This window comes from Rosa chinensis, chromosome 6, assembly GCF_002994745.2.
Source record: "Rosa chinensis cultivar Old Blush chromosome 6, RchiOBHm-V2, whole genome shotgun sequence".
NCBI lineage: Eukaryota > Viridiplantae > Streptophyta > Magnoliopsida > Rosales > Rosaceae > Rosa > Rosa chinensis.
Window position 1 is genome coordinate 6,800,732 of NC_037093.1, and position 25,424 is coordinate 6,826,155.

The window sequence follows — 25,424 nt, forward strand, 5'->3', positions numbered from 1 at the left end:
TACGACGGATAACAGATATGGAATATTAAAGAATTATCGTTAATATATTATCTATAATCTATTAGATCTTGTATTGTATCTTGCAAATATGAAAAATGGCATATTTTTGAAACATATTTCTGTCATTAACCAAAATAAAATAATTAGAACACCATCGCTCTCAAGATGTGCCCTACTATTGTATTGTATTGTATTGTATTGTATTGTATTGATGAAGAAATCGGCAAAGGCTAGGGATGCCATTTGTAATACAATGACCAACCATACATTATAAATGCCCAATTGCCCATCTCTATCATTCATTTCATTACCATTTGTGACAGTAACATAAGCACCGACGCTATGCACACGTCGACATTCCTCATCTTCTATTAATCAATCGGAACGTGGGTCGTCGCCCCACCTCCACTGGCTGATTACTACACCATGCTCATCACACCTCTTCATTTTTCACACTAAACAAATATACGCATGCACTGTTCCAATCTCAACTGGCAGACACACAAATAACGGACCATGTTCAAGTTAACTATCACAAAGCAACCTCGCCGGTCCGGAGCACATATATGCTATATTGTTATTACCAAAATATCAATGTGGCGGAGCTACGAAAAGAAAAATTAGATGAACTAGGTTTCGATGTTCGCTTATAAGGAGACTGTTTGTCCTGGGTTTAAAAACAAGATATGTGCAATTGACACTGCGGTGTGCTTAGCTTCTTCTATACACACGGTCCTAGTTCAAGCCCAGGCATATACCATTCAATGAGAGCATACTTTTTAGGCGTCGAGCAAATAAGGGCAACCTCTTCTTGGAGATTCCCATTAGGGAGTAAGTTATGCTCCTCATTATTGCGTCCAAGTCATTTATAACTACACAAATGTACCTATCACTTTCAAGTTTCAACTGAAATCACTCGTACCGCTTGTTGATTTTTTTTCTTTTGAAGAGCGTGGTGCTTATGGTGTGACTATTATATTAAAGAGCTATTCCAACAAGTCTTGAATGCACATAAATATATTCTTTTTTTTTTTTTTTGAGTAAAATGAGTTCATCTCAATATTGTATTTCAGCAAGCAGTACCAACACGACACACCCCTAGGGGCCGTCAGAAAGAGCCATATTACAGAGTACCCTAAGAACCTATTCTCAATACAGAATAAGAAACCAGTATACCCTCAGTACACCCACCTTTTAAGATTACGCACATTTATTCTAACAAAAACCTAACGCTCCGAAGATAATTAAAAGATCAACAGAGCAAATTAGATCTTTGCAACCTATTCTCTCAAAAGAAAATAGAACTAGTCATATTCCTTCTATAGAATAAAAGAATAATGACCAAAACTAAAGTAACAAACATAAAGCTAAATTTCTAGTGGGCCAAAAGTAGCCAAGCCCACCCCAGATTAATAGAATCCAAGAGAAACCCTAGCCCAACCAAGCAAGGGTTCCACATGAATTGGCAGACCCTCCAACCAACCGCCGCAGCGTTACACGCCCTCATCTCCACCGCTAACACCACAACAGTCAGAGAGGAGCCTCCACCGTGGCCCCCACCACCCATACCATCTATCCTGCTCCACCGGAAAGCGACTGACTCCATGAAATCCTGAGATGACCGATCGACGCCAATGACCACTTCTGACGGCCCAATAACACCATCAAAGCCACGACTTTGCATAGCCCAAGCCGGCGGCAAACCAACAAAACGCAGTGTGGTGACCCGAAAGGGGGGTCCCACAGCGCCGCGACTTCGAGCCAATGAGGAATCGACATGTCACGAATGGCATCTCGATAGCTCATCAACCCGAAAACCGCAAGGCCGTTTGAGTTTAGGTTGTTGGTTTACAAAACACTTTCTTGGACAAATGTCTCAAAACATTCTAGCAACCGAACAACAAATTTTCAAAAGCGGAATTTGAAATGGGCTAAGAGTTTTGGGCTTGCAATCGGAGCCCAATTTGGAGAATAAAACAATTCACTAAATAACTACAAGCATGGGAGACGCGCCCCAGGGTTACAGGTCTCCCGGAATTTGTGTAAGCGAGTAGGAAATAAATAAATAAATAAATAAATAAATAAATAAATAAATAAATTAGTAAGAAAGTAAATAAATAAGTTACTTCGAAATCCGATAATGGACCCAAAACTGTACTTTTGTAAAGACAAAGAGGAATACGCCAAGCCGGGCCATGTGCCTCTCCTATACGCTTCCCGACCACATGCTCAAAACCTGCACACTGTTGTAGGGGTGAGCTTTCGTCCTCGCATGCCCAATAGGGGCCGACCCAACCATGCTAGGTTTGAAAATAATAATATACTTGAAAATATTTACTACATAATATTGTGCACGTTTATCGAAGATACTTTTAAAAATAGGCAACCACAAACATTTATTTCTTTTATAAAGCATATGCAGTATGCTTCACACAATTTGGAGCTCCGAGATACTTACCTGCCGGCCAATATAAATCAAATCGGTGACCGACCTGGTTCGTCATCCTTCGAGAACCGGCCAACTACTCTGTAGTACTTCCGACTACAAGTAGCGAAAGTGTCCATTTCCTGGCCCTGAGTCTCCTATGACTGGTTCACTGTCTGTACTCACTCTTCCTCGACAAACATAGGAGCACGGCCCCCTCCGGAGGTTCACGGTTATCGACACCGTGGGATTCCTAGGAATCTACGCGTCTAGGTCCCATTCACTTTCAGGTCACAAGTATAAACATACAAGGGTACAGTATCTCAACATGCAAGTCTAGCCTCGGTTTTCGTAATTAGCAATTATCAGTTCTGAAAACACATGTATCACGAGGCATCGACTAATGAACAACCAAAAACGCACTTGCAGGCAACATACTATCGTAGTATAGCATTCCACATATATCGAAAACCTCTAACAAGGAAGGGACAGCTCACCCTACCTGGAATTGGAGTGCTCGCACAAACTTAGTTTCGTTTCCGACTTTCAATACTCCTTCCAATTTCATGGGCACACGCTCGAGTCCTTTATAATAAAAATTAAACCAATAAGTAACTTCACATCATTAACTTAATCAATCGAGCACCCAAGGCATTCACTTAATTTCTTTAAAGTCCATTGAATTAACCTTTAACAAATAAAACCTATTAACCATTCCCAAATAGTTCAAATGATACGGCTTTTGAACTATTTAGGATATGGTGATTATGCTTCTTTCCATAGTATAGTCCGCATTAATTATTCGATGCCATTGTCTAGCATTTCTTTCTTGAGCAACAAATATATTTACCATTCCTAAATAATCCAAGTGATATTACATTTGAATCATTTAGGATATGGTCATTATACTTGGCACTTTGACCTTTATTTCTTTAGTGTTTTATTTTATGAAAACAAAGCATAATTTACCATTCTCGAATGATTTAGCTTACCATGTTCATTCCAAGATATGATACCATAAATTGTTCCATGAACTTTAATCCGATATCCTAATTTAACTCAATCAAACAAAATCCACCATTTTCATTATCAACACCCTTTCAACATCGATAATTATTCACTTCCTTTCACATCATACACAATTTTAGTCAACTTGTCAAAAACCACATAATTGGTCTCTATTTGTCCATTCTTGCAGAACAACACTTTTCCAAAATAATAACAGACAAACCAATTTAATTGACAACCCAAATCTCTCCATACATTCAAGCAGTCAACCATTTTCATCTTTGTTCACTACCATGGCAAGTTTCCAACACATACTAATATCCTTTCCAATTATCCCGAATTCCACTAAGTAGGAACAACATACTACAAAACAGATCCAAACACCCAGACACTTACCATTCTTCTTTTCCAAATTAGTAGCCGAGTCATCGAAGTTGCACTCCACCACCCTTAATCCTTCAAGCTCCCTATTACGAAAAATAGGATCAATAATCCATTCTCAGCCAATTTCGTATCCAACACAGAGTTCCCGGTTCTTACCTTACCCAACTCAATTCGAAGCTAAGCTAGCAGTTTTCCTCCTCCAAAAACCTCGAGTTCCCAGACTCCATGGACCTCAAAGCTCTCCAAATCAAATAACAAGTTACTAGAGTTCAATCTACTCAAACTAGAAGCCTCAACTAAGGAGAAGGGATAAAAATCCGGCTTACCAGATGAACAGGATAAGCTGGTGGCACTCGTGGCGGCGTCCACAGTGGCTATGGTGGTCCACGCGCCTGCGGCGGCGCGTGAGGCGCGTGCCAGAGTTCTGGGCGGAACCAGAGATCGGAATCAAAGGGTTCCGGCGAACAAGAACACGTTGACTCCATTTACGGTGGTGGTTTGGCTCGATTCGCGCCGGAGATGGGAGAACGAAGGCATGCAGAGCCTCGAGCTCCGACGATGCTCGTGTGGCGTCGATCTGTGAAAAGGACTCGCTGGGTTTTGCTCCTCGTTGCTCGCTGAGTCAGGCAGTGGCGTCGTTGTGGCGAGGCGATGGTCGAAAATCGACGGAGGAGGAAGGGCTGTGGTGTCACAACTGTGGTGGCCGCGTATGGTGGCTGCAGGCGGTGTATGTCGAAGGTGAGGCTTGGGCTTTGGTCGGGTTTTAGTGCTGCGTCGATTGATGGAGGCAGTGTGGTGAGATGGTGGCCGGAGTTGGTGTTCTCCGGTGGTTGCAGAAGGAATCAGAAGAGAGAGGGAGCGAGAGGTCGGGGTTTGATGCATGGAGTCGATCTCTCATGGGTTTGGGTCGGATTGAGGTGGTGCTTCGATTGGTGGTAGCGGTGATGTGAGGCGGTGGCCGGACACTGTGGTTCCGGTGATGACAGAGGGAAGGAGAAGAGAGAGATAGGTCGGGGGAGAAGGAGAGAGGCGTGGCCGAGAGAGGAAGACAGAAAAAAATGAGAAGGCTGCTAGGGCTTCCTCTTATTTATACCTCGTGTGTAATGACAATTTTACCCTTACGACGAACTACACAATTTTCCTAGCTGATTGCTTTCGGTTTTGGGCGCGTGACATTTCTTTTATTCGTCTTTCGTCGGAAACTTTCTAAGCTGTTTCCCAACTTCGTCATAGGCCTAAAACTTGATCTTGTAAAAACCTAAAATCCAAAACTTTGTTACAACTATCGTCTTCGAAACTTTAACAAACGGTCGCCTCACTAAACTTCGATAACCTTCTAGGCCCAAATGGAAGAACATTGGCCCAAACTTAAATTATAAGGCCCAAAAGGTGGTCTCGACACCAAAACAATTTCTGAAATAAATTCCTTCACTTAAATTACCTTGCGGAAAAATCTTATTGGCGAAAAATTAGCTTTTAAAATTAAACAAAATTTTCGGGGGCTCACACGCAGAACCCTGATTCCAACGATCCCATCCAATCCAAAAGAACCGTTTCCCCATCAAACTTCATCTATGGGAGCTCCGAGACACAACCAGCAAAAGAGACACAAAAGAAAGACAGCAGGACTAGGCCTGCAATTTTATCCATGAAAATGGAGAAGGTGTGAGAGCCGCCACCACCAGATGCGACAGAGCTCAAAGCCCTAGAAGAGCTAGGTTGGGAGATCTTTTTTTTGCGGTTATCTAATAAAGGCTTATAAATATATTCTTAATCATTAGAGTTACAAGTCCTTGAAATTTTTCTTTCCTCTTCTAGTTTTTTTTTTTTTTTTTTTTGAATCAAAGAAAAAAACTTAATATAATAAAACTCAATAGAGTTGATTACAATCATATGTAACATATTCAAAAAACATTTTAGAGTGTTATCAAATCACAAGAAACTCGTGCTAGCCTCAAGCCAGAATGGTCTTGGAGTGTTATCAAATCACAAAGGACTCATGCTACTGCTAGTCTCAAACTAGAATGGTCATTATTTACCCTTCTGTGTAATGAACTTTTTATTTTTATTTTGGTCCATGTCACAACTCCACCGTCCATCTTGAGTTTATCCAAGTGACCCATGTAATCCTTTTCTTTTTTGGGCCATGTAAATAAGGCTTTGTACAAAATTGTGGTACCCATGAGTCCATGACCCATCTAAAGTGCTTGCTCCACGTAATCACATTACATTATCTAAAAGTTATCGAAATTCCAAGCGGATGCTGACGTGTTGCAAACTTGGACTTCATGACCAATCCTCGGAACTATTTCTCACTTTTCTAAAATGAGCCAATGAAATATTGAAATGTGTGGTGCAAGGGACTCTTGACAAAGATTTTGGAGTTTTGGGTATTGTGAAGTAGAGTCTCACAGTCCACATGACAACAGCTATGAACTACATTCCTCCACATATTCTACTCCCACCCTCTTTTTTTCTCTCTGACTTCTGTCTTACTCAAACCAAAGAGAGAAAAGATGGTTGCTTTCTGTGAAAAATGAAGAGAGAGCAAAACAGGGTTATGCATCTTCCATGGCCTGTCATTGTGCTTATCATTCATTTCCACCATCACCATTGAGGAGCTTCAGCAACAACAACAAGACCAGTCTTCTTCTTGCTTCATCAAAAAGACCCAATTCTCTTTTGCTTTCTGCCATCAGCCACAATAGAGAATCTTACAGTACCTTTGTTTCTGAGGTATCTGTCTCTCTCTCTCTCTCTCTCTCTCTCTCTCTCTCTCTCTCTCTCTCTCTCTCTCTCTTCATGATGCAATTTCTGATTATTCTCTATAATTGCATTGCCAAATTTAAGATATATGAAGCATTATCTATGAACTGCATTCCCTTGAGAAGTTAAAGTTTGTACCTTGGTCTTCATTACTTGAGAAATATGATGTGATTTTCTTCTGTGGTAAATTGCTGGATTGTAATTCCTCAAGTTTGTGACAATGTGACATATTTTTAAATTGGAAATTTGAAAGGCATTTGTTTCTTTAGGGTAAAGAAATCTAAGGGTTGTTATGCTCATGCCTTCTTGAGGATCCATCAAATTTAGAATCTCAGTTTTAACCCTACATAAGGCAGTTTAGTTGAATTGTTTAAAAACAATCATGGTGGCCATATATGTAATCTTGGGAGTAATTCTAAGATGCACAATGGTAATGATTATCCTTGATTGCACAAAAACTATTGAAAAATAGATGACTGTCTGCATACCCTTGAATAATTATCTATGTTGTTAAGTATATCAGTGTTTTTAGTTGCCACACAGTGATTGCTTGCTAGTTGAAGTAGCTCAAATGCCCCATGTTCTTTCCCTTCAGTTTGATAAAATAAAGACTGGAGTTCATTAAATGGATGCTTACATGTTCTTATAATTGGCAGGCTGCTAGGCTTTTGGGTCCAGCAAGATTTGACGCTTCAAAGCTAAAGGTTGAGTTTATTGGAGAAGAGATGAACAACTATGTCGGAATCATCCCAAGAACTTACATCCTATCTCATTGTGACTTCACAGCTAACTTGACCTTAACCATCTCCAATGTCATCAACCTTGAACAGGTCTGCTTTATATTTTTTATCCCCCATGGTTTTCAAAACTCGTTATGATGCGTATTGTGCTAAGATATAAGAACTTCCAATGCAGTTAAAAGGATGGTACAGCAAGGATGATGTTGTTGCAGAGTGGAAAAGGGTGAATGGTGAAATGTGTCTGCATATCCATTGCTATGTGAGCGGTCCCAACCTCTTGCTAGACCTGGCAGCAGAGTTCAGATATCACATATTTTCCAAAGAAATGCCTTTGGTAAGTATTTCTTCTATGATTGCAATGACCTCTGTATTACAAAGGAAATTATATTTATGACTAAAGGATATGAACTCACTATATTGAGACTCACTATTTCCCTTGCAGTTCTTTTTATACATTCAGTAGATGCCAAAGGACATTCTGGTGACTGAATCAATGATGTGTTCCCTGCAGGTACTGAAAGCTGTGCTACATGGAGACTCACCACTTTTCGGAGAGCATCCAGAGCTACTTGATGCTTTGGTTCGGGTTTATTTTCATTCTAGTTTGAAGAAGTACAATAGAATTGAATGCTGGGGGCCTCTCAAGGATGCTGTAGAGGTAAAACAAAGCCTGTTCATATAAAATCTAGCGCACACTTGGACACTCAAATATGCATTTGTTGCTTCTTTTAAAAGGGATTAGCATCTCCATGTGAGTCACTGCAACATTTTAGTAGGTGAAAGCTTGTTATCAACTCCAGTAACTCCATTTGGTTATCCCAAAAACTACAGTCCAATTATATATTTAAGGTGCATTGGATGCTAATTTGCATGTGAAGATGAGTTTGATTTTGTTAATTTATATTTCTGCAGGAAAGACCAAGGGATCGTACTCAAGGAGTAACTGCATCTATTGATCCCCCTCGTCCTCCAGACAAGTGGGCAAGGCCAAAATCCTTATTTCAAGTTCTATTTGCGTTCCTTCTTTGAAGTCCATTGCATATATAATACATAATCTAAAATACCTTTGAGGCTCGATGACTGCAACTGCCAACGCTAGAAGCAAAGAATGAATCGGCTTTCATGAGTAAAATTCTTTTAAGTAGACAAAGGCCAAAACCTCAGGTTGATTTAAACAAGAGTTGTGTTAGGAGACATACAACTGGAAATATTTGTTTACAATTCTTCTGCAACTAAGAACAACTTGTTCATCTGTTGATCAATGGTTAATGTCTTTTGCTTCTTGATTTTCTTTTTTTAATACTTATTATTGCCAAGGCGGTAGCATTGCAATTGTTAAAGGTTTCAATAAAATCATGCTGAATATGAGGAACCAAATAGTTTGTTGGGTATCTGTGTTGCACAGTTTCTTTGCTCGAACAATTTGATGAAGTTAAGCTAAGCTAGAAGCAAAGAATGAATCAGCTTTCATGAGTAAAATTCTTCAGTCAGAAAGATTGAATGTCTCCAGTAGGCTAGGGCACCGATACGGTGCTGGTCAAGGACCCTTTGGTGCCAAGAGCGTCAGATATTCAACACAAGTAATAGGCTTAAAACGTGAATAATATTGTTCTGCAAATGTAGCCATAGTTATCAGTATAAACACACAATGTGTCATTAAAGTTATTGTTCTGCAGGTCCAAATTTGAATACTAAATCATGTTTTGATAAAAGTTAAACATTGTTATAGATTCTGGTGGACAAAAGTTGACAACGAAATTTAGTGATGTAGGAGTATTTTAAATCATAATTTGACACGCTCTTCATAGCCACAAAAACAGGGACCCCTAAGACAGTCTCTTTCAGGCCTTTCATCCAATACAAAACATTAACATCTAATCGGTCAAGATTTCCAAAACATCCTCCTGGTTGATGAACTAACAAATAGGTTTAATGAACAAAATTTTGACGATCAGCATCACTAGTAAATAATGCTTAGAACATACAACAAAGAACAACGTGCAAGTCTGGAGCTATTCATTTCAACATGAAAGTTCTAAAATAAAACAAAATGAAATTTACTAGCACAACATAGTGACAAGGGAGGCTGTAAGCCTGTGACTGTACCCCTTTGAACAGGAAGACCTTAGCTACTGAAGCTTACAAACACTGTCAGAATTCTACGTGTAATACAATTACAGATGATAGAATTAGATGCTACAAAATTTCCTACAACTGTAAGCGCTCAGATACAGATTCTTCCATGGTCGAATGGATGTACGAGCTTCTAGGGCATGCATTGTCAAAGAATAATCTTGGTTGTTTGAGCAAGAGATCTGCCATAAGTTTGGCTGTAGAAATGGATGATAGGAAGAAATTGGACTCCAATATTCAGATCTCTAGCAAGAATGAGATGATGTGATGAAAAGCATGAAGCACCATGAATGCTTTCGAATTAAGGACAATTGCCCAAAGAATTTTTATCCATCCTTGAACACCAAAGAAACAATTCACTTGTGCACAAAAAGTGCTATGATCCAGTGAACCTGTTCATAAAAGAAAAGTGTCAGAAGAAACAAATGGTGTAGGTTTAAAAAGTAGCTATCCATCAACACTTACAATATTATTCTCAGGATCTGTCCAGTAGAATCCCTGAATCGCAATCACAGCTAGGTTGGAAGTTACAATTATGAAAATACTCAAAGAATGTATGCCCATCCACTCCAACACAAAAGTTATGCACCGGTAACCGTAAACATCTATCTGCAATACAGTGCAGGAAGTTATCACATTTGGTTGTTATGATGACTCCCAATTGACAAAAAAACATGTTATAATTTTACTAAATAACGATGCAAAGAAAATATATGCAAACATGAGGGTAGAATTCAATTGTATGAAGTCCAAACAATTGCCTTCTCATTTGAGTGGGAAACTAACGTCTAGCTTAAGCTACAAGCTATGCAAGAACACAACATGATTGTGTGGCACTGATTTTTTTTTTTTTGGGTCTAAATTGCATTCTCCATGGATAGATTGTTTGTTTTCTATTTACATTCCCGTCTCTTAGCACCTTTGTTCTAAAGCTTTGAATGAGACTTCTTAAAAAATGAAGAAGTCTAACCCCGGGCTCAAGCTTAAAATCTCAGGTTTAAGGTAAAGTTACTAGACTTATTATGGTAAATAAATCTTTAAAGGAAAGATCACATCTCAGGCAGGGAACTTGCAAGTGACACTATGCCACCATAGACAGAAAGCATTGTGAAAATGATAAAGCAAGAGACATGTATAGCTGTATAGGTATCACTTCAAATGAAAAGACTATAACTCTTAAAACTGACCAGCAGATATAGAGCGCAAAATGTCATGCCTGCAGATGCAGAAGTAATTAGCATATAACTGATAGTGTACAGAGATTTATTTACAGGAACGCCTGAAAATCAGAAAATAGAAGTGCAGAAAGTTAGTACTAGTGTAGTACTGCTCATTAGAGCTGCCTCAAAACAAATCTACATACTAAGAGATGCAGGCTTTGCTAAAGTCATCTCAGCATTGGCTAGATTAATTGAAGTACTCACTGACTTCAAGCCAAGAATAATTAAGTTATAGAATGCATACCTATGAAGGCAAGAAATGATCCAAGGACAAACATTGAAACTGAAAACAAGGACCAAATATTTAGGCGCCCTTTGTGGTCCTGAAAACAGTAAAGTAACAGCAAATATGCTAAGAGAATTGCCAAAACAAAATCTTGCATCGAGTTTAGAGATACAGAGATAATTCACAAATCATAAATAAATGATACATCTCCATATGATGCCAAAGCACAGGATAGGATTCAACACATTTTTAGATTGTTGTCAATGTTGATATTCATATATCAACACTAGAAAATTGCTAAACATATTGTCAGTGAATGAGGATATCCATAAATGCGAACAGGGTATTACCTGTATGTGTGCAAGAATGTGACCATATTGAAGTCCAATTATGCAAGTCACTGCTGCTGTTAGGGTGCTATGAAAGCAAAGTCAGAATGTCAGTGGACTGATATTTGGTCTTAGCTGGGATGAAATACTACTGCATACAAAAAGCAATTACTAAAGAAGAGGGCAACCCTAAACCCTAAAATATATGCTCAATCACTCACTGCAAGTGAGCCAGGGGGAAACAATAATGGCATGAAAATCACTAATGAAAGGAAGCTGGAAGAAGATTGTCTGTTTGTTCTTTCAATGCTTTTAAAAAGATTGTCGTTTTACTTGTACATTGGATTAGAAATACTATCATGGACTCTATTTGGAAGCACCTGAAGTCCCTATAAATGAAACTAGAGATGGACATGGATAAATGAAAGTATATAACCTATAAGATCAAAAGGTGTTTAAGAACTTGGAATACCGTTACCTGAGCATAAGTTAACAACCATAAGGACGGTTCTTTTGAAAAAGAAATGCAACTAATAAAAGAATATGAACTGAAGTAAAACAACCTAGGACCCCTGTGAAGAAGGTAGAACAGAAGAATGGTTAGATTGGGCACCTTAATATACCTTCAGGATCAAAAGGAGTATGACACCATGAAGGCGAACTCTCTGGAATCCGACCATCAGTAGACATATTGCAATCCTGCACATAGTAATCCTGGTAAGGCACTGTCACTTACATGCTTCTTCGTCATGTTCTTAGTTTTATTTTTAATTTAATTTTTAATTTTTAATTTTTTTTATTCAATTATGATTAAGCAGTGTACAATAAGTAATCACCTTCAGGTTCCTGTAAACGGGTTTTGAATAGAGATGATCAACACCCACAATGTAACGATCAATCATCCCAGCGGAATTACAACCAGGTCCAAGATCTCCTCTCACAGAACATCTCACCTACAATAGAGTAATCAGAATGGGAGGATTGAACTAAAATCATACCGACTGAAGGAAACCTTATTCGAACAAGGTGGACAAGGATCCATGACCATGACTTTTATTATAAAAACATAAAGCGAATTAAACTTAACATTGAAAATAATCAATTGAGAGATGGGTATCTTGGTCTGCAGAAAATATTTTGTACACACAAATGCAGTTTGCCCCCTCACAAAATTATTTCAACCATGCAAACTGTTTAAAGAAAGCAGTGGAAGATAGATTATAGAAAGAAAAAAAAAATGTTGAAGATTCCACAATGTAACCATTTGCAAGGACTAAACCAGACAAGTCATTGAAAGACAGCAAGAGAAAAAGAAAATATTATCATAAATAACCAAATAATAAAAGTTCGATGATGTGAACATTTGCTAATTTCCATATTCTAGGCATGTTAAGTGATCACTTCAAAGTTATTGAATGTAGCAGAAAAAAGCTTAAATGTAAACAAAGAAGAAAAGAAGTTCCAAGTATAGTCGCACCGCGTAAACATGTGTATCATCAGAAGGAGACAAAGAGGTAGGTGTTGATGCTTTGAATTCCCAATCTGGAACATACAAACCATACAGCAACCCAGCGTATATTGCTGATAACAAAAAGATGACACACCTAAAAAGTAGAAAACAGAAATTGACACCACATAAGAAATTAAGAATAGTCTTTATACCCATATTATAACAATCTACCATACCAGTGCCAGTAATAGCTCCTGAAAAACCTCACTTCCCTCGAGGTGCGATGTGAAAGCCAGATTTCGCATAAGGCAGCAACAATATATCCAATGGCTATCCTCTGGGTTAAAACCAAAATAGTAAAGGAGAGATAAACACGATATGTGTTACAAATTAGCACAGAGCGAATAAAGGAATTATGATACAGTACAACCAGATTGTACAGTAGATTCTCTCTAATTAAGCAAGATAGCTGCCTAGCTAAGACTTAGTTTTTTGACAAAGTAAATTCAAAACAATACAATCAAACGGTATGCACCTGCAAAATGCCAAACCACCGTATTCTTTCAATGTCAACTCCATAAGTCAAGGATCTCACTCCATGAAAATAACCACCTGAAATGACATGGACAATGCAAAGTTGGTAACTTGGTATAGTACTTCTATCACAGAATCAATCAAAGAACCAGAACAGCGTACTAAGCTTTAAACTTTAGGATGACAAGGTTGATGGAGATAAAAAAAGTCCAAAACTTTAAGCGAACATGGGATACAAAAATAGTTTCTAGAGGTTCAAAGGTATGTCATTGCCTAGATTCTGCCTCACTTCCAGTTTCTATCATGTATCACAATGAGTCCAATCTCGGGTTCTTTAGGTATCGAATAACATAGTATTTCTTCATCTGTTTATTCATTGCATACAGAAGAGCTTATATGGACATTACCTTGAAGAAGAACACCTAAGAGAAAAAGTTTAAGGGCCCGAAACACGGCCTTCCATGTAGCTTCAACTCTGTTAGTCACTCTCTGTCATTGCCAATCAAAACCAAGTCTTCAAATTACTGAATTAGTGACAGAATCCTAGCAAATAATGAGCTCTCTATTCCAATTACAGCACTAAACACGAAAGCCGAAAACAACAAGCTGTCAAATTTCTATCCATGAGTACCTTGTAGACCAGAGCAAGAGAAACTCCGGCAATGAAGAGAAAGAACGGCATCACAAAGTCAGCCAAGTGGAGACCGTTCCACGGCGAGTGAGCAATCGCCGGAATAATCGAGCCGCCGTAATCCACCACCATCATCAGCTGGGAATTCAAGCAATGCATCACAAATCAGCACCAGAATTCCATCAAAAACAGAGGATTGAAAAACCGAATTGACAAAAAGTTCAAATTCCAAAAAGTCAACGAGTTTGACTGGCAGCTTAAAAAAGCTGCCGATTCGGACAGTTTCAATTTGAAATGAAGGTTAAGAGAGGGAGAGCTCACGAAGACGCAGAGGCCGCGGAAGACGTCGAGGGAGGCGACACGTGGAGGCTTGGGAGTGGTGGCGATGACTACTGCATGGTCTTCTTCTCCGTTTGGAATGAGGACATAATCGTCGGCCATTTAATCGGCCGACAAATCGGAGCTTTTTTTGGGGGGGGGAGTGTGGGAGTGGACAGTGGAGTACGAAAGAATCGGCTATTTTGTTGTTGCGGAGAAGAAGAGGAAGAAGACGACGATGACGTCAACACGAGACGAGAGTGACGTATCACTTTCTATACGCTCCTGATGCCAGGTGGAGTTCAGCTCAGACCATACGACACCGTATAGAGGATTTGAAGCCACGACGACTGTTGGTTGAGTCAACCTGCCGCGAGTAGAAAAGCAGTTGAAAGGTTTTGCCCTCCATTGATGATCTTCTTCTTCTTCTTCCTTTTCTTCTTTACCAAAGAGTTGGTTGTTTGATACTTTGATCCTTTACTTGTGCGCTATGTTAAATTAAATGTAAAAAAATTACGGATAATTTATAAATTTACACCGATCTTACATTAAAAACTGTCTTGTAATGAATAAATTTTTTTCCTTTAATTAAAATGGGGTCAGTCAATCATAAACTTTTGGTCTCTTGTCTTTTTTTCTTTGTTAAAAGAAAAGTCAATCAATTAATCATGATTAAGCAAACAGAACCCAATAAAAAAAACCAAAATATAATCAATAAACATAAACGACTGATCTGGTTAGTAAAGAAAAAGATACCTTCCTCCTTCTCAGTAGCTTCCTTGCATTTATCCTTTTCAGAACCCTCACAATCAATTGCAGTGTCGCAGGATGGTTAGGAAATTCTTGTAAAAAATGAAGTATTATAAGTATAAAGTGTAAGTTAATCACCAGCTTGATAACGATTTCATCATTTGTCTTCTTGCTGGTGAGCTGCTGTATGGACTTCAACTCTTTGTCCAAGTCAACCTTTTTCTCCTTAATCTTCAGTGCAGCCAGAGTCTTTCTCTTCTCTCCAAGAACCCTCTCATACTTTTCCAAAACCTACTACAATGAAGTAAAAATATAGTTATGTGATACGATGGTCAGGAAATTCAGTCTCATCACATAATCATATCAACTATGTCAAAACAGTAATATTACATTGTCCTCAGGCTCCATCTATTATTGGCATCAGCAGCTTCATTCTCTTCCAACTGCTTCTCAGCACTAACATCCTTCTCAATTTCAGTGGCAGGCTCTACCTCCTTAAATTTTACAAAAATAGTTACCGTGTCACATCCTCAGCACCAAACCCTTGAAAAAAAAAATTTTAGCAGATTCTTGTGCAAGTCTGCTGTTTCAGCAGCTACTAAAAAGGACCATTGCAATACACCTAGAATCTCCTATGACCAATGCACTTTTGTATCATATGAGTGAACTTTATATAATGATCTATTCAGACATCATCTAGGATTGCTTACAATTGCTCAAAAATTCAGGCCTCCTTTACAAAATGTGAATAGCGCATACCCCACCACCCCACCCCCCACCCCACCCCCCCCCCCCCCCCCGGCGCCCGCCAAAGTATATTAGATTACAGCAATGTAAAGAGAGCAGACTAATTTGAATTTCACAAAGGACATGAAGAAGAAGAAACTATGCATAATTGATCCACATATGCTCGGTTAGTTATGGTTACAGGAAAAAAACAAAAAAAGGAAAATACTTTGGCATCAACTAACCTTTTCAAAGCTAAAGCCTTGAGTTCCACGTGGAGAGTTTTGTAACAAACCAGCCTGATGATGGACTGATGGTGTAAGGGATTCCCAAGGCCATCAGTATTGATTCATCTTCTTCAAATTATTCTTTCATTGCTTTTCATGAGAACTTGAATGCTACCGGCACCTTTTGTAAACAGACAACTGCTACCTTATTAATCACAGTAAAAAAACATTTCCTTTCTTACAGTGTTGATGTTTCTAACACTGAGAGAGAGAGAGAGGTACCTGAGATAAGAAAAAACATGGTTCACCCCTTTCAAGCTCCCAACAGTAGATAAGAAACCTTCTTGACAAAAGAAATAACATTCAAAAGACGTACATTGTTAAGATTTCAGTTTCAAAAGACATGTGATGTCAAAAGATTGCGACAACTAACAAACTAAATGGCTTTTCAACAGTAGATATAGATTACAATATCACGCTCATAGCAAAATTACAATCTAAGAATATGAAAGGTAGAGTGATAAAAAGCTGGCGAATTGGGATCTATGTATAATGTATAAAGCATGCTTTACCTGATAATATAGCAGGACAAAATGAAGTCGGTAAGTCCCAGGTGTAGATATTGCATATATTTGGGCACATTTTGTAAAGGAGGCCTGAATTTTTGAGCAATTGTAAGCAATCCTAGACGATGTCTGAATAGATCATTATATAAAGTTCACTCATATGATACACAAGTGCATTGGTCATTGGAGATTCTAGGTGTATTGCAATGGCCCTTTTTTCAAATGAAAGAGAAACAGTCCACAGACAAGTTCTCAGAGCTCTCCTTAGGAATGGCTTGTCCCGTGAATCTCCAGTCAATGACTTCGTAAACAAAAACCACAACCATGTTATGAGTGTTTAAAGTACAATGACACAGAAATATGAATAAAGCAACCAAAAGACTTAACAGAATATCCTTTCCTTCTCAAAAGGGGTAAATTTATAGCAACTAATTCCCACCTACACAACCTTATTGATGATACAAAGCCCCATTTACCGCAGTCAATGAAAGTAAAGTATTAAACTCAATTTACTTTTCCTTCAAAAAAAAAAAAAAACTATCAAAACTTTCATGTAGCATCAAAGACAAAATCCTTAACCACTACAAGTGGCCTAGTGGTTCTTGCCTAGTTGGGTGTGCTCCCCAACCTAGGTTTGAACCCCAAAGCTGTCAAAGTGGTCAGGCACTGTGCTACAATGCATAGTTGGAGCATTTCACATACGCCGAAGGGGTTTATCTTGGGCCTAGGAATGAAGCCTTTGGGTTCCCCTTAACAAAGTCCAAAAAAAAAAAAAGACAAAATCCTTTCTTATATGGATAAACTTATTCAGGCATTGAAAGTTTCAAATCCAATCAAGCCTAACAGTAACTTCTCAAAGATGAGGATATGATATTCTTCTTGGGAAAAATTCACCAACGGTGTCTGGACACTTAGGAGATTTTCAGAATGATACCTAAACTTACAAAGTTATCAATGTGATACCTGGACTCATTTTTTCATATCAATGTCGTACCTACGATCAATTTCCGTCACGGAACCGTTAAATTTTGCACGTGCGATGCACGTGAGTCACTTAATGAAGACAAAAAGACCGATTTTCCCTCGAGAAAAATTCACCACCGGTGTCTAGACATTTAGGGGACATTCAGAATGAAACTTGAACTTATAAAGTTATCAATGTGATACGTGGACTCATTTTTTCATATCAACGTCGTACCTATGACCAATTTCCTTCACGGAGCCATTAAATTTTGCACATGCGATGCACGTGAGTCACTTAATAAAGACAAAAGGACCGATTTACCCTCAAAATTTTTTTTTTCCTTTTCTTTTCTTTCTTTCTTTATTCTTCTTCTTCTTCTTTTTCGGTTTCTTTATTCTCTCCTTCTCTCCTTGCCAACACCACCGCTTTCGGAGAACCCACCATATAATATGCAGGAAGAAAAATGGGGGAGAGCCACAACAACCACCACCACCGCGCAATGACGTCGTCCTCCGCTGCTTCTCGACTGAATTTGGGGATAAGGACTGCTTCTTCCTCCACCGCCAACAAAATCATGGAGGCTTGAGGCCACATTCTAAGGGCCACCGGCCGGAAGGACCGCCACAGCAAGGTCTGCACAGCCGAAGGCCCTAGGGACCACCGCGTCAGGATCGCCGCCCACACCGCCATTCAATTCTACGACGTGCAAGATCGGTTCGGATACGACCGTCCCAACAAGGCCATCGATTAGGTCATCAAGAAAGCCAAGGCCGCAATCTACAAGCTCGACGAGCTGCCCCCGTGGAACCCAAACTCAATTTCTGTTCAGACAACATCTTCTCTGACTGTGCCGATATCCGCCGCGCAGGACACGCAGAACGCAAGCCTCCATTTCTCGATGGTGGAGGCTCCGAGTCCTTTGTATGCTAATCGGCGAGGCGCAATGGTGGGTAGCAGTGGAGTGGCGGAGCTGGTGAATCAGAACAGCTTGAATGTTCTGCAAGTGAGGATGGTGTGGAGGTGGTGTTGCATGTCAGGAACGATGGAGAAGATGGTGGGGTGGGATTGGAGCTGTGATTTGAGAGTGGAGGGCTGGCGGGGTATGAGTTTCTGATCAATGGTGTATAAAAGGGGTCGGAGGAGAGAACGAGAGTAGTGGTGGCTAAGTCGTCGGCGGCGGCGGCGGGGATGAACTCGGAGTGAGCGGCGAAGCCTCAGTGCACAATTTCAATTTGCTGTAGGATTTGAAGTGGGGGGAACCAGAAACATCTACGGTGCATGAAGGTGGATTGAGACGCAGCGGCGGTGTTTGATCGGCAATCTGCGGTGGGAATCGGACGAGCAAGATGATTTGAATCTTGATGATTCAAATTAGGGGAAGAAGAAACCAAAAAGAAGAAGAAGAAAGAATGAAAGAAAGAAAAGAAAAAACTTTTGAGGGTAAATCGGTCTTTTTGTCTTCATTAAGTTACTCACGTACAAAATTTAACAGCTCCATGACGGAAATTGGTCGTAGGTATGACGTTGATGCGAAAAAATGAGTCCAGGTATCACATTGATAACTTTGTAAGTTCAGGTATCATTATGAAAGTCCCCTAAGTGTCCAGACACCGTTGGTGAATTTTTCCCTATTCTTCTTTGCAGCACCTAGTGTTATTTTGTATCTGGACAGCCAATCCAAACGCTTGTTGGATAGTGATCTTCCTGCATCACATGTACAGTAGACACAAAGAATTAATGAACAGGTTGAATAATAACCATGAAATGAAAACTTTAAGAATTCGACTTTTATTCATGTTCCTTGGGAATTCTGATGTTTCAAATGCTAGTTACTTTCAAAATCAGCATTTCATTTGCACTTCTCAAGTATGGCAAACTAAATTAATACTGTAACTCAAATGTATATATCTGAGCAATGTAGAAATTGAGTTAATATATGCATACCATGAGTACCTTATAGACCAAAGCAAGAGTAACTCCGGCAATGAAGAGAAAAAATGGCATCGTAAAGTCAGCCAAATGGAGACCGTTCCAAGGCGAGTGAGCAATCGCCGGAATAATCGAGCCGCCATAATCAACCACCATCATCAGTTAGAAATTCAAGCAATGCATCACAAATCAAGCACCAGAATTCCATCAAAAACTTCGGATTGAAAAAAGTTTTTTTTTTTTTTTTAGGTTTGGACGACAATAGTAACCACACACACACCCTTATGCAGTGTATCCCAGCTTCGCCAGACTAATCACTGCACAGCAGACGCACGAATCCTGGTGTTTTTAAATAACCTAGGTCCCTCAAATCTGCTGGCCACGGGGTGGAACTGAGAATCGAACGCTAGAACTGGAGGTTCCAGACTAGGCCGCTCGTCCACCACACCACACCACGTGGTTCGGATTGAAAAAAGTTCAAATTTACTTCAACAGTAGGGTCTAGGAAGTCAACGTGTTTGACTGGAAGCTTAAAGCTACGAATTCCGACAGTTCAATTGGAAATGGAGGTTAGAGAGAGAGAGAGAGAGAGAGAGAGAGAGAGAGAGAGAGAGAGAGAGAGAGAGAGAGAGAGAGAGAGAGAGACTCTCTCATGAAGATGCAGAGGCTACGGAAGACGTCGAGGGAGGCGACACGTGGAGGCTTAGGAGTGGTGGCGAGGACTGCATGGTCTTCTTCTCCGTTTGGAATAAGGACATAATCGTCGGCCATTTAATTGGCCGATAAAATCGGAGTTTTTTGGGGATCGGAGGGGACAGTGGAGTACGAAAGAATCAGCTATTTTGTTGCTGCGTAGAAGGAGAGGAAGAAGACGACGATGACGTTAACACGAGACGAGAATGACGTATCACTTTCTATAATCTCCGATGCACGGGCACTATCTAATTGGCCAGGTGGAGAGAAGCTTACACCATACGGTGTCGTATGGGGGATTCAAATTTGCTCACCACTTTTATTTTGTGGTGATATCACAACCCTATTAAAACTTGCCACATCATATAGAATTAATTGAATACTTAAAATATAATTTTTTAATAAAACATCATGATAAACTATAATTATGTTTTATAACACATGGCAGTTTTGTATTGAGTGGTGATATCACCACTAGTATTGGTGGTGAGCAAATTTGAATCCTCGTATGGGGGGTTTGAAGCCACGAATGTTGGTTGAGTCAACTTCCTACAAGTAGAACAGCAGTTGACAGGGTTTGCACGCCGTGGACGATCTTCTTCTTCTTCTTCTTCTTTACCAAGGAGTTGGTCGTTTGATATTTTGATCATTTACTTGGGTTAGAAAAAGGGGTTATTAGTGTATTGTAAATTTACTTGTGCACTTTGGCAAATGTAAAAGATTACATATAGTTTATAAACTTATACGGATCTGACTTTAGAAATTATCTTGCGATGAATTAACTTATTTTCTATGATCAAAATGTGGTCAATCAACTTTTGTTCTTTTCGGTTTATGATGCAATTTTGAACTGCATGATCGTGCAATCCTCTAATGTACATACTCCACGGTATTATTATTTACTTGTTTGTCACCTTCCCCTAAAGAAAAAGTTTCAATTTGAAAGTAATAGATATGGATTTTAATAGCACAATTCATGTGAGATTATATTTGGTAAAAAGGTTCTCTACATAAATTAGATGTGATTTGAGTAGGAAGTTTAGTATAATGATTTAACGTACAGAACAAAGCAAAGTGCAATGCAAAGCAAAAAGGCATGTATAGAGTCCGAATAATAATCAAATCTCTTTTAGAGATCTCTCTCTTTTAACTGCTACCAACTACAAATATTCCATTTCCTTAATGGAATTAGCTCTGGAATCACGCTGAAAATACAAGGACAGAATGTGTTTTCTGGAAAACGGGGATTGTAATGCACGGATCAATCCTTAGAGCATATTTAGCAATGCTAGCCATTTTTTAGTCAAATTTTAGCTACAGTAGCTAAAAAATTATTTTAGCTAGCCACTTTAGAATTACATCTGCATCAATGCTCTCTATTTTAGCTAGTTTTGAATTTATATTATTTTTTAAATGAAGATTAAATAGTTTAAATGTATTTATAAATTATATAAAATAACTTAAAATGAATGTTTTAAATTATAGAGAGCCTCATCCTGCTCTCTATATTTAGGAGCGAGATAGCTAAAAGTTATAATAAAGACCCACTTAGGAGTCTGGTGCAGCTGCTAAAATAGATAAAAAGCTAAACATGCTCTCCAAAATAGCTAAGGAGCCAAAATAGAGAGTCTGCTAAAAATGCTCTTACTGGGCAGTAGAAACCAAAATTAACAAACAGAACACCAGATTTTGGTTGCACAGTGAAAACCTCAAATATGAGATTAAAAACACTGCGGGGCTCTTACTCTCGAGAACCCAAAATAAGAATTAACTTATGATGAAGGATATGTTCTTTACAAACACACATAGCTCTCTACGCGGCTACAATCTCTAGACTCACTAGAGTGGTGCTTGTCTTGAATCTTGACCTTCTTCTTCACTTGAACGATCGCCAAATATTGCTCTTCTTTCTTCACAGCCTCTCTACTGATCTCAAGAGAAGTTATGCATATGAAACAATGATCAAAAACACTTAAACATGGACCAAGTGTTTTGACTCTTGTGAAGACTTAATCTTTAAGCAACCAGACAAGACTCTATCAATATTCTTGTGTTCTCTCACCTCATGGCCGTGTGTTTTTCTGCAATATATGAATGGGTGTCGTGCAAAACACAATCAAACAGATTTCTACCCTAATTCCACTTCTACAAGGAAACAATCTTTTGTGTTAAAGAACATAATCAAATAAGGACACCAAAACCTAAAATACTTAGGAAATCAATAACACAATTTGACACACAGAAAAATATCTTTAAGTAAATAAAAGATATTAAACCAATTAAACCCCAAAGATACTTTCCTAGACCAACACCTAATTTATGCATGTATGCATGAATGCATTTACCTGAGATTCTCTTGGATCAGTCTTGTAAAACACTTCACCGTTTTGTATGGGAATGTCAATATACCAAGTTGGTCAAACCTTGTACCTACAATCTCCCCCTTTGGCATTCCTATACAAAACACATCTATTCAACGCAAACTCCTCCTCAACAAGTACAGGGGGAGAGAATCACAATCCATACTTTTCCTGAAACACTTATCACACATTGGTAAGATGGCATAAGATAGAATAACGTTATCACAGTTATGAATCTACTTTCTCCCCCTTTTTGAATATGAATGACAAAGGTAACTTACGTAGCGGAAGCAATGTAGAAGGAGGATCACAAATAGATGGGGCACAGTAGACACTAACCCAAGTCGAATCAATCAGAGGACGATAGTCCAAATATTAATACTCCCCCTAAGTGTGATCATGTTATGAAAGATGCAAGAATGAAATGCAAACACACAATGAGTGGGTTTGTATCCAAATGCCAAGAACAGATTTAATTCGCATAGCTTTTCCAACAAGAGCAATACCACTTAACCATAAACAAGAGTGCAACAAAATAAGTTCACACTAGTTAATTGATTCTGACAATCACAAGGTAAGATAGAGGGTGATCGAGTATTCTATACCTCTTGTTGTGAAGAGTGAAAATATCTCAAGATGGGGTGTGTAATATTTGTGGAAACCTAAAAAACAAGGCTCACATACGAAACACATTTAAGCACATAAACTTTATTCCCCCCTTATAACACCGTGTGGGCATGATTTTGAATTTTTCTTTTGGCCTTTCACACAAAGTAACATTTTTGCTCAAGAAGACTACGACCCATGTAACGAGTATTATGCTAGCAGCTCCCAAGTCAGATGACTTTAGAGTACTAAATGTAACAAGGACATCCCAAAGAGCACATCTACTCTAGTCAATAGTTTCACAATCCACCGGGGTGACCAAACCATTCCCCTTTTCTTCCCAATCCTCATATCGTTCGTCACGACCGATGCCTGTTTACTTTGGGAATAGCCTGGTTATGCTCCATAAATCATTTTTTTTTAAGGAGCAGCAAAAATAAGGAAATATTCCGTACAAGAGTATTGAGAACAGGCCAACCGACAAATATGACTTACCACCATTTAGAGTATGTGTGCATGTGAGGATTCAAGGTGATAGAGAATATGTTGTTCAAGCTCACAATTACAGAGTGATGCAAGAGCAAAATCAAAACGTGCTAGGCACCTCATTGCACACAGATTTAAGGAAAAGAGTACGACCCTTGTCAATCTAAGTTCAAAATAATCTGTCAGACACTCGGGGATACAAACCACCATTTCAATCCTGAATTTCCAGAAACTGAACTAAACACTGCAGAGACAAAACTAATAATGCACCTATACTATGATAAAGATAATAATGCACCTATATTAAGATGAAAACATACAATATGAATGCATGCAAAATGGATCAAGCGAAGTGAGAGTATCAATACTTAGAGCATCCACCAATGGTGCTTCTAAGTGATTCAAATTGAGTTCTGTCTAAAGGCCTAGTAAACGAATTAGTCACTTTGTGTTCAGTAGGAATGAAAGCGAGCTCAAGCTATTATCAAGATTATCCATATGAGCAGAAAAATGATTATTTGAACCTTTTTTAATCCAGATTTGCTTTTGCTTCAACTTCTGCTCTTTGGGGATTGCAATACGCTCTGCAATCCTGCTAATCAACTTCAGATGCTCTTTCAGCTCAGCTTGCAGCAATGCAGTTGGGCTAATTTTTGATGTTTTTCTCTGATTTTGAGTGACCCTGCGAAGTATATTACACCTAGGACGTATGTGTCCCAATTTTCCGCAATAATGACAAGTGGGAATAAAGCTTTTAGAGTTATGATAGTACCTGGGCTGACGCACAGACTTGTGACTGTCAAAACTTACCTGAGCACCTTTTTGATGGGTTTGAAGAGCTAAATTTGCCTCTGATCTTTTGGGCAACTTCGGACTAGATTCATTTTTATTTGAAGATTGTGACTAATCCAATGAACTTTCACATTCCACACCTTTCACAACGGTTAAAGGCTTGCAAGACTCACCTTCATAACCTAAACCTTCTTTGTTGCAATGAGGTTTATCAAATCCAATCATCTTGGAGACCTTTTCAGACCCTATAGAAAACTTGTTGAAGCTTTCCTTGACTTTCAATAGCTCATCTTGCAATTTCTCATTTTCAAGGGTTAGTGAAACATTTAGAGTGGACTGAGCCTTGCCTTCAACCTGCAAAACTTTAATTTTGTTAATAAGATCACCATGTTCCTTGTCCCAATCCTTAGACTTGACATCACCCTGTATAACTTCAATCTTACAAATAAGGTCAGTATGTTCTTCATCCCATTCTTTTAAAGAAGTTTCAAATTTTTGCTCAATTTTTTCTTTTTCCACTCAATGATTCAACTTCTTTTTCAAGTTTGTAATTTTTTCGATTAACAATTTTTGAAGCATTATACAATTGCTTACACTTTTCATTTGTTTCTTCATCAAGAGTATCATCTTCCAAGGCAAAATCATCGGATAAATCAATATTAAGAGAGGAAGTAAGAGCAAGATTTACCTCTTCACCATCTGATTGAGACATTTCATCACTATCACTCCATGTGGTCTTTAGAGCCTTGTTACCACGTGAGTTATACTTCTTGTTGCCACAATCGGTAGCAATATGTCCAATTCCACCACACTCAAAGCATTTAGGTTTGTTAGAAAAAAATTTCAAAGAATTTCCAAAGGATTTTTTGTTTTTCAGAAAAATTTTGAACTCTTTTGTCAACAACGATAAATCTACATAATCATCATCAACATCATCTTCCTTTTTAACAAAAGAGAAAGCAATATTTTTTACCTTTTTCTCAGGCTTGATCCTCATCTCAAAAGTTTTGAGATTACCTATAAGTTCGTCAAGAGAATAGGTGTCCAAGTCTTGAGTCTCCTCTATAGCTGTCTGTTTGGATTGAAACTTTGATGAAAGATACCTAAGTATTTTCTTGACAATCCTATGCTCTTCAAACGGATCACCAAGACTGTGACACT

At 38.7% G+C, this 25,424-nt stretch overlaps 3 protein-coding genes and 1 long non-coding RNA gene across 7 annotated transcripts; 1 reads left to right on the forward strand and 3 right to left on the reverse strand.

Moving 5' to 3' along the window:
- Positions 1 to 1,728: 1,728 nt before the first annotated feature.
- Positions 1,729 to 4,386, reverse strand: LOC112173327. Of its 3 annotated transcripts, XR_002925534.2 has the most exons (5): positions 4,144 to 4,386; positions 3,974 to 4,057; positions 3,830 to 3,900; positions 2,928 to 3,010; positions 1,729 to 2,243 (listed from the first exon to the last, which is right to left on the reverse strand). It is a non-coding gene; the product is annotated as an uncharacterized LOC112173327 (long non-coding RNA). The 3 variants fall into 3 exon arrangements; XR_002925533.2 differs by having other exon boundaries at positions 3,974 to 4,386; XR_005801766.1 differs by lacking the exon at positions 1,729 to 2,243 and adding an exon at positions 2,764 to 2,796 and having other exon boundaries at positions 3,974 to 4,386.
- Positions 4,387 to 6,233: 1,847 nt separating this feature from the next.
- LOC112173708 (magnesium dechelatase SGRL, chloroplastic) lies at positions 6,234 to 8,613 on the forward strand. Its single transcript, XM_024311387.2, has 5 exons — positions 6,234 to 6,553; positions 7,240 to 7,413; positions 7,499 to 7,657; positions 7,835 to 7,981; positions 8,236 to 8,613. The coding sequence occupies exons 1-5, from the start codon at positions 6,389 to 6,391 to the stop codon at positions 8,350 to 8,352; spliced, it is 762 nt and encodes a 253-aa protein (XP_024167155.1). The 5' UTR covers positions 6,234 to 6,388; the 3' UTR covers positions 8,353 to 8,613.
- Positions 8,614 to 9,314: 701 nt separating this feature from the next.
- LOC112169059 (heparan-alpha-glucosaminide N-acetyltransferase) lies at positions 9,315 to 14,593 on the reverse strand. Of its 2 annotated transcripts, none has more exons than XM_040509813.1 (13): positions 14,168 to 14,593; positions 13,847 to 13,984; positions 13,623 to 13,704; positions 13,217 to 13,293; positions 12,918 to 13,018; positions 12,709 to 12,835; positions 12,068 to 12,184; positions 11,845 to 11,930; positions 11,253 to 11,319; positions 10,921 to 10,999; positions 10,673 to 10,735; positions 9,922 to 10,065; positions 9,315 to 9,848 (listed from the first exon to the last, which is right to left on the reverse strand). In XM_040509813.1, exons 1-12 carry the CDS (start codon positions 14,285 to 14,287, stop codon positions 9,932 to 9,934), a joined length of 1,191 nt encoding a protein of 396 aa, XP_040365747.1. In that variant the 5' UTR covers positions 14,288 to 14,593; the 3' UTR covers positions 9,315 to 9,848; positions 9,922 to 9,931. The 2 variants fall into 2 exon arrangements, with proteins under 2 accessions (XP_040365747.1, XP_024161770.1); XM_024306002.2 differs by having other exon boundaries at positions 10,644 to 10,735; positions 14,168 to 14,589.
- LOC121050271 lies at positions 14,492 to 15,353 on the reverse strand. Its single transcript, XM_040509814.1, has 3 exons — positions 15,305 to 15,353; positions 14,921 to 15,205; positions 14,492 to 14,652 (listed from the first exon to the last, which is right to left on the reverse strand). The coding sequence occupies exons 1-3, from the start codon at positions 15,320 to 15,322 to the stop codon at positions 14,527 to 14,529; spliced, it is 429 nt and encodes a 142-aa protein (XP_040365748.1). The 5' UTR covers positions 15,323 to 15,353; the 3' UTR covers positions 14,492 to 14,526.
- Positions 15,354 to 25,424: the final 10,071 nt, after the last annotated feature.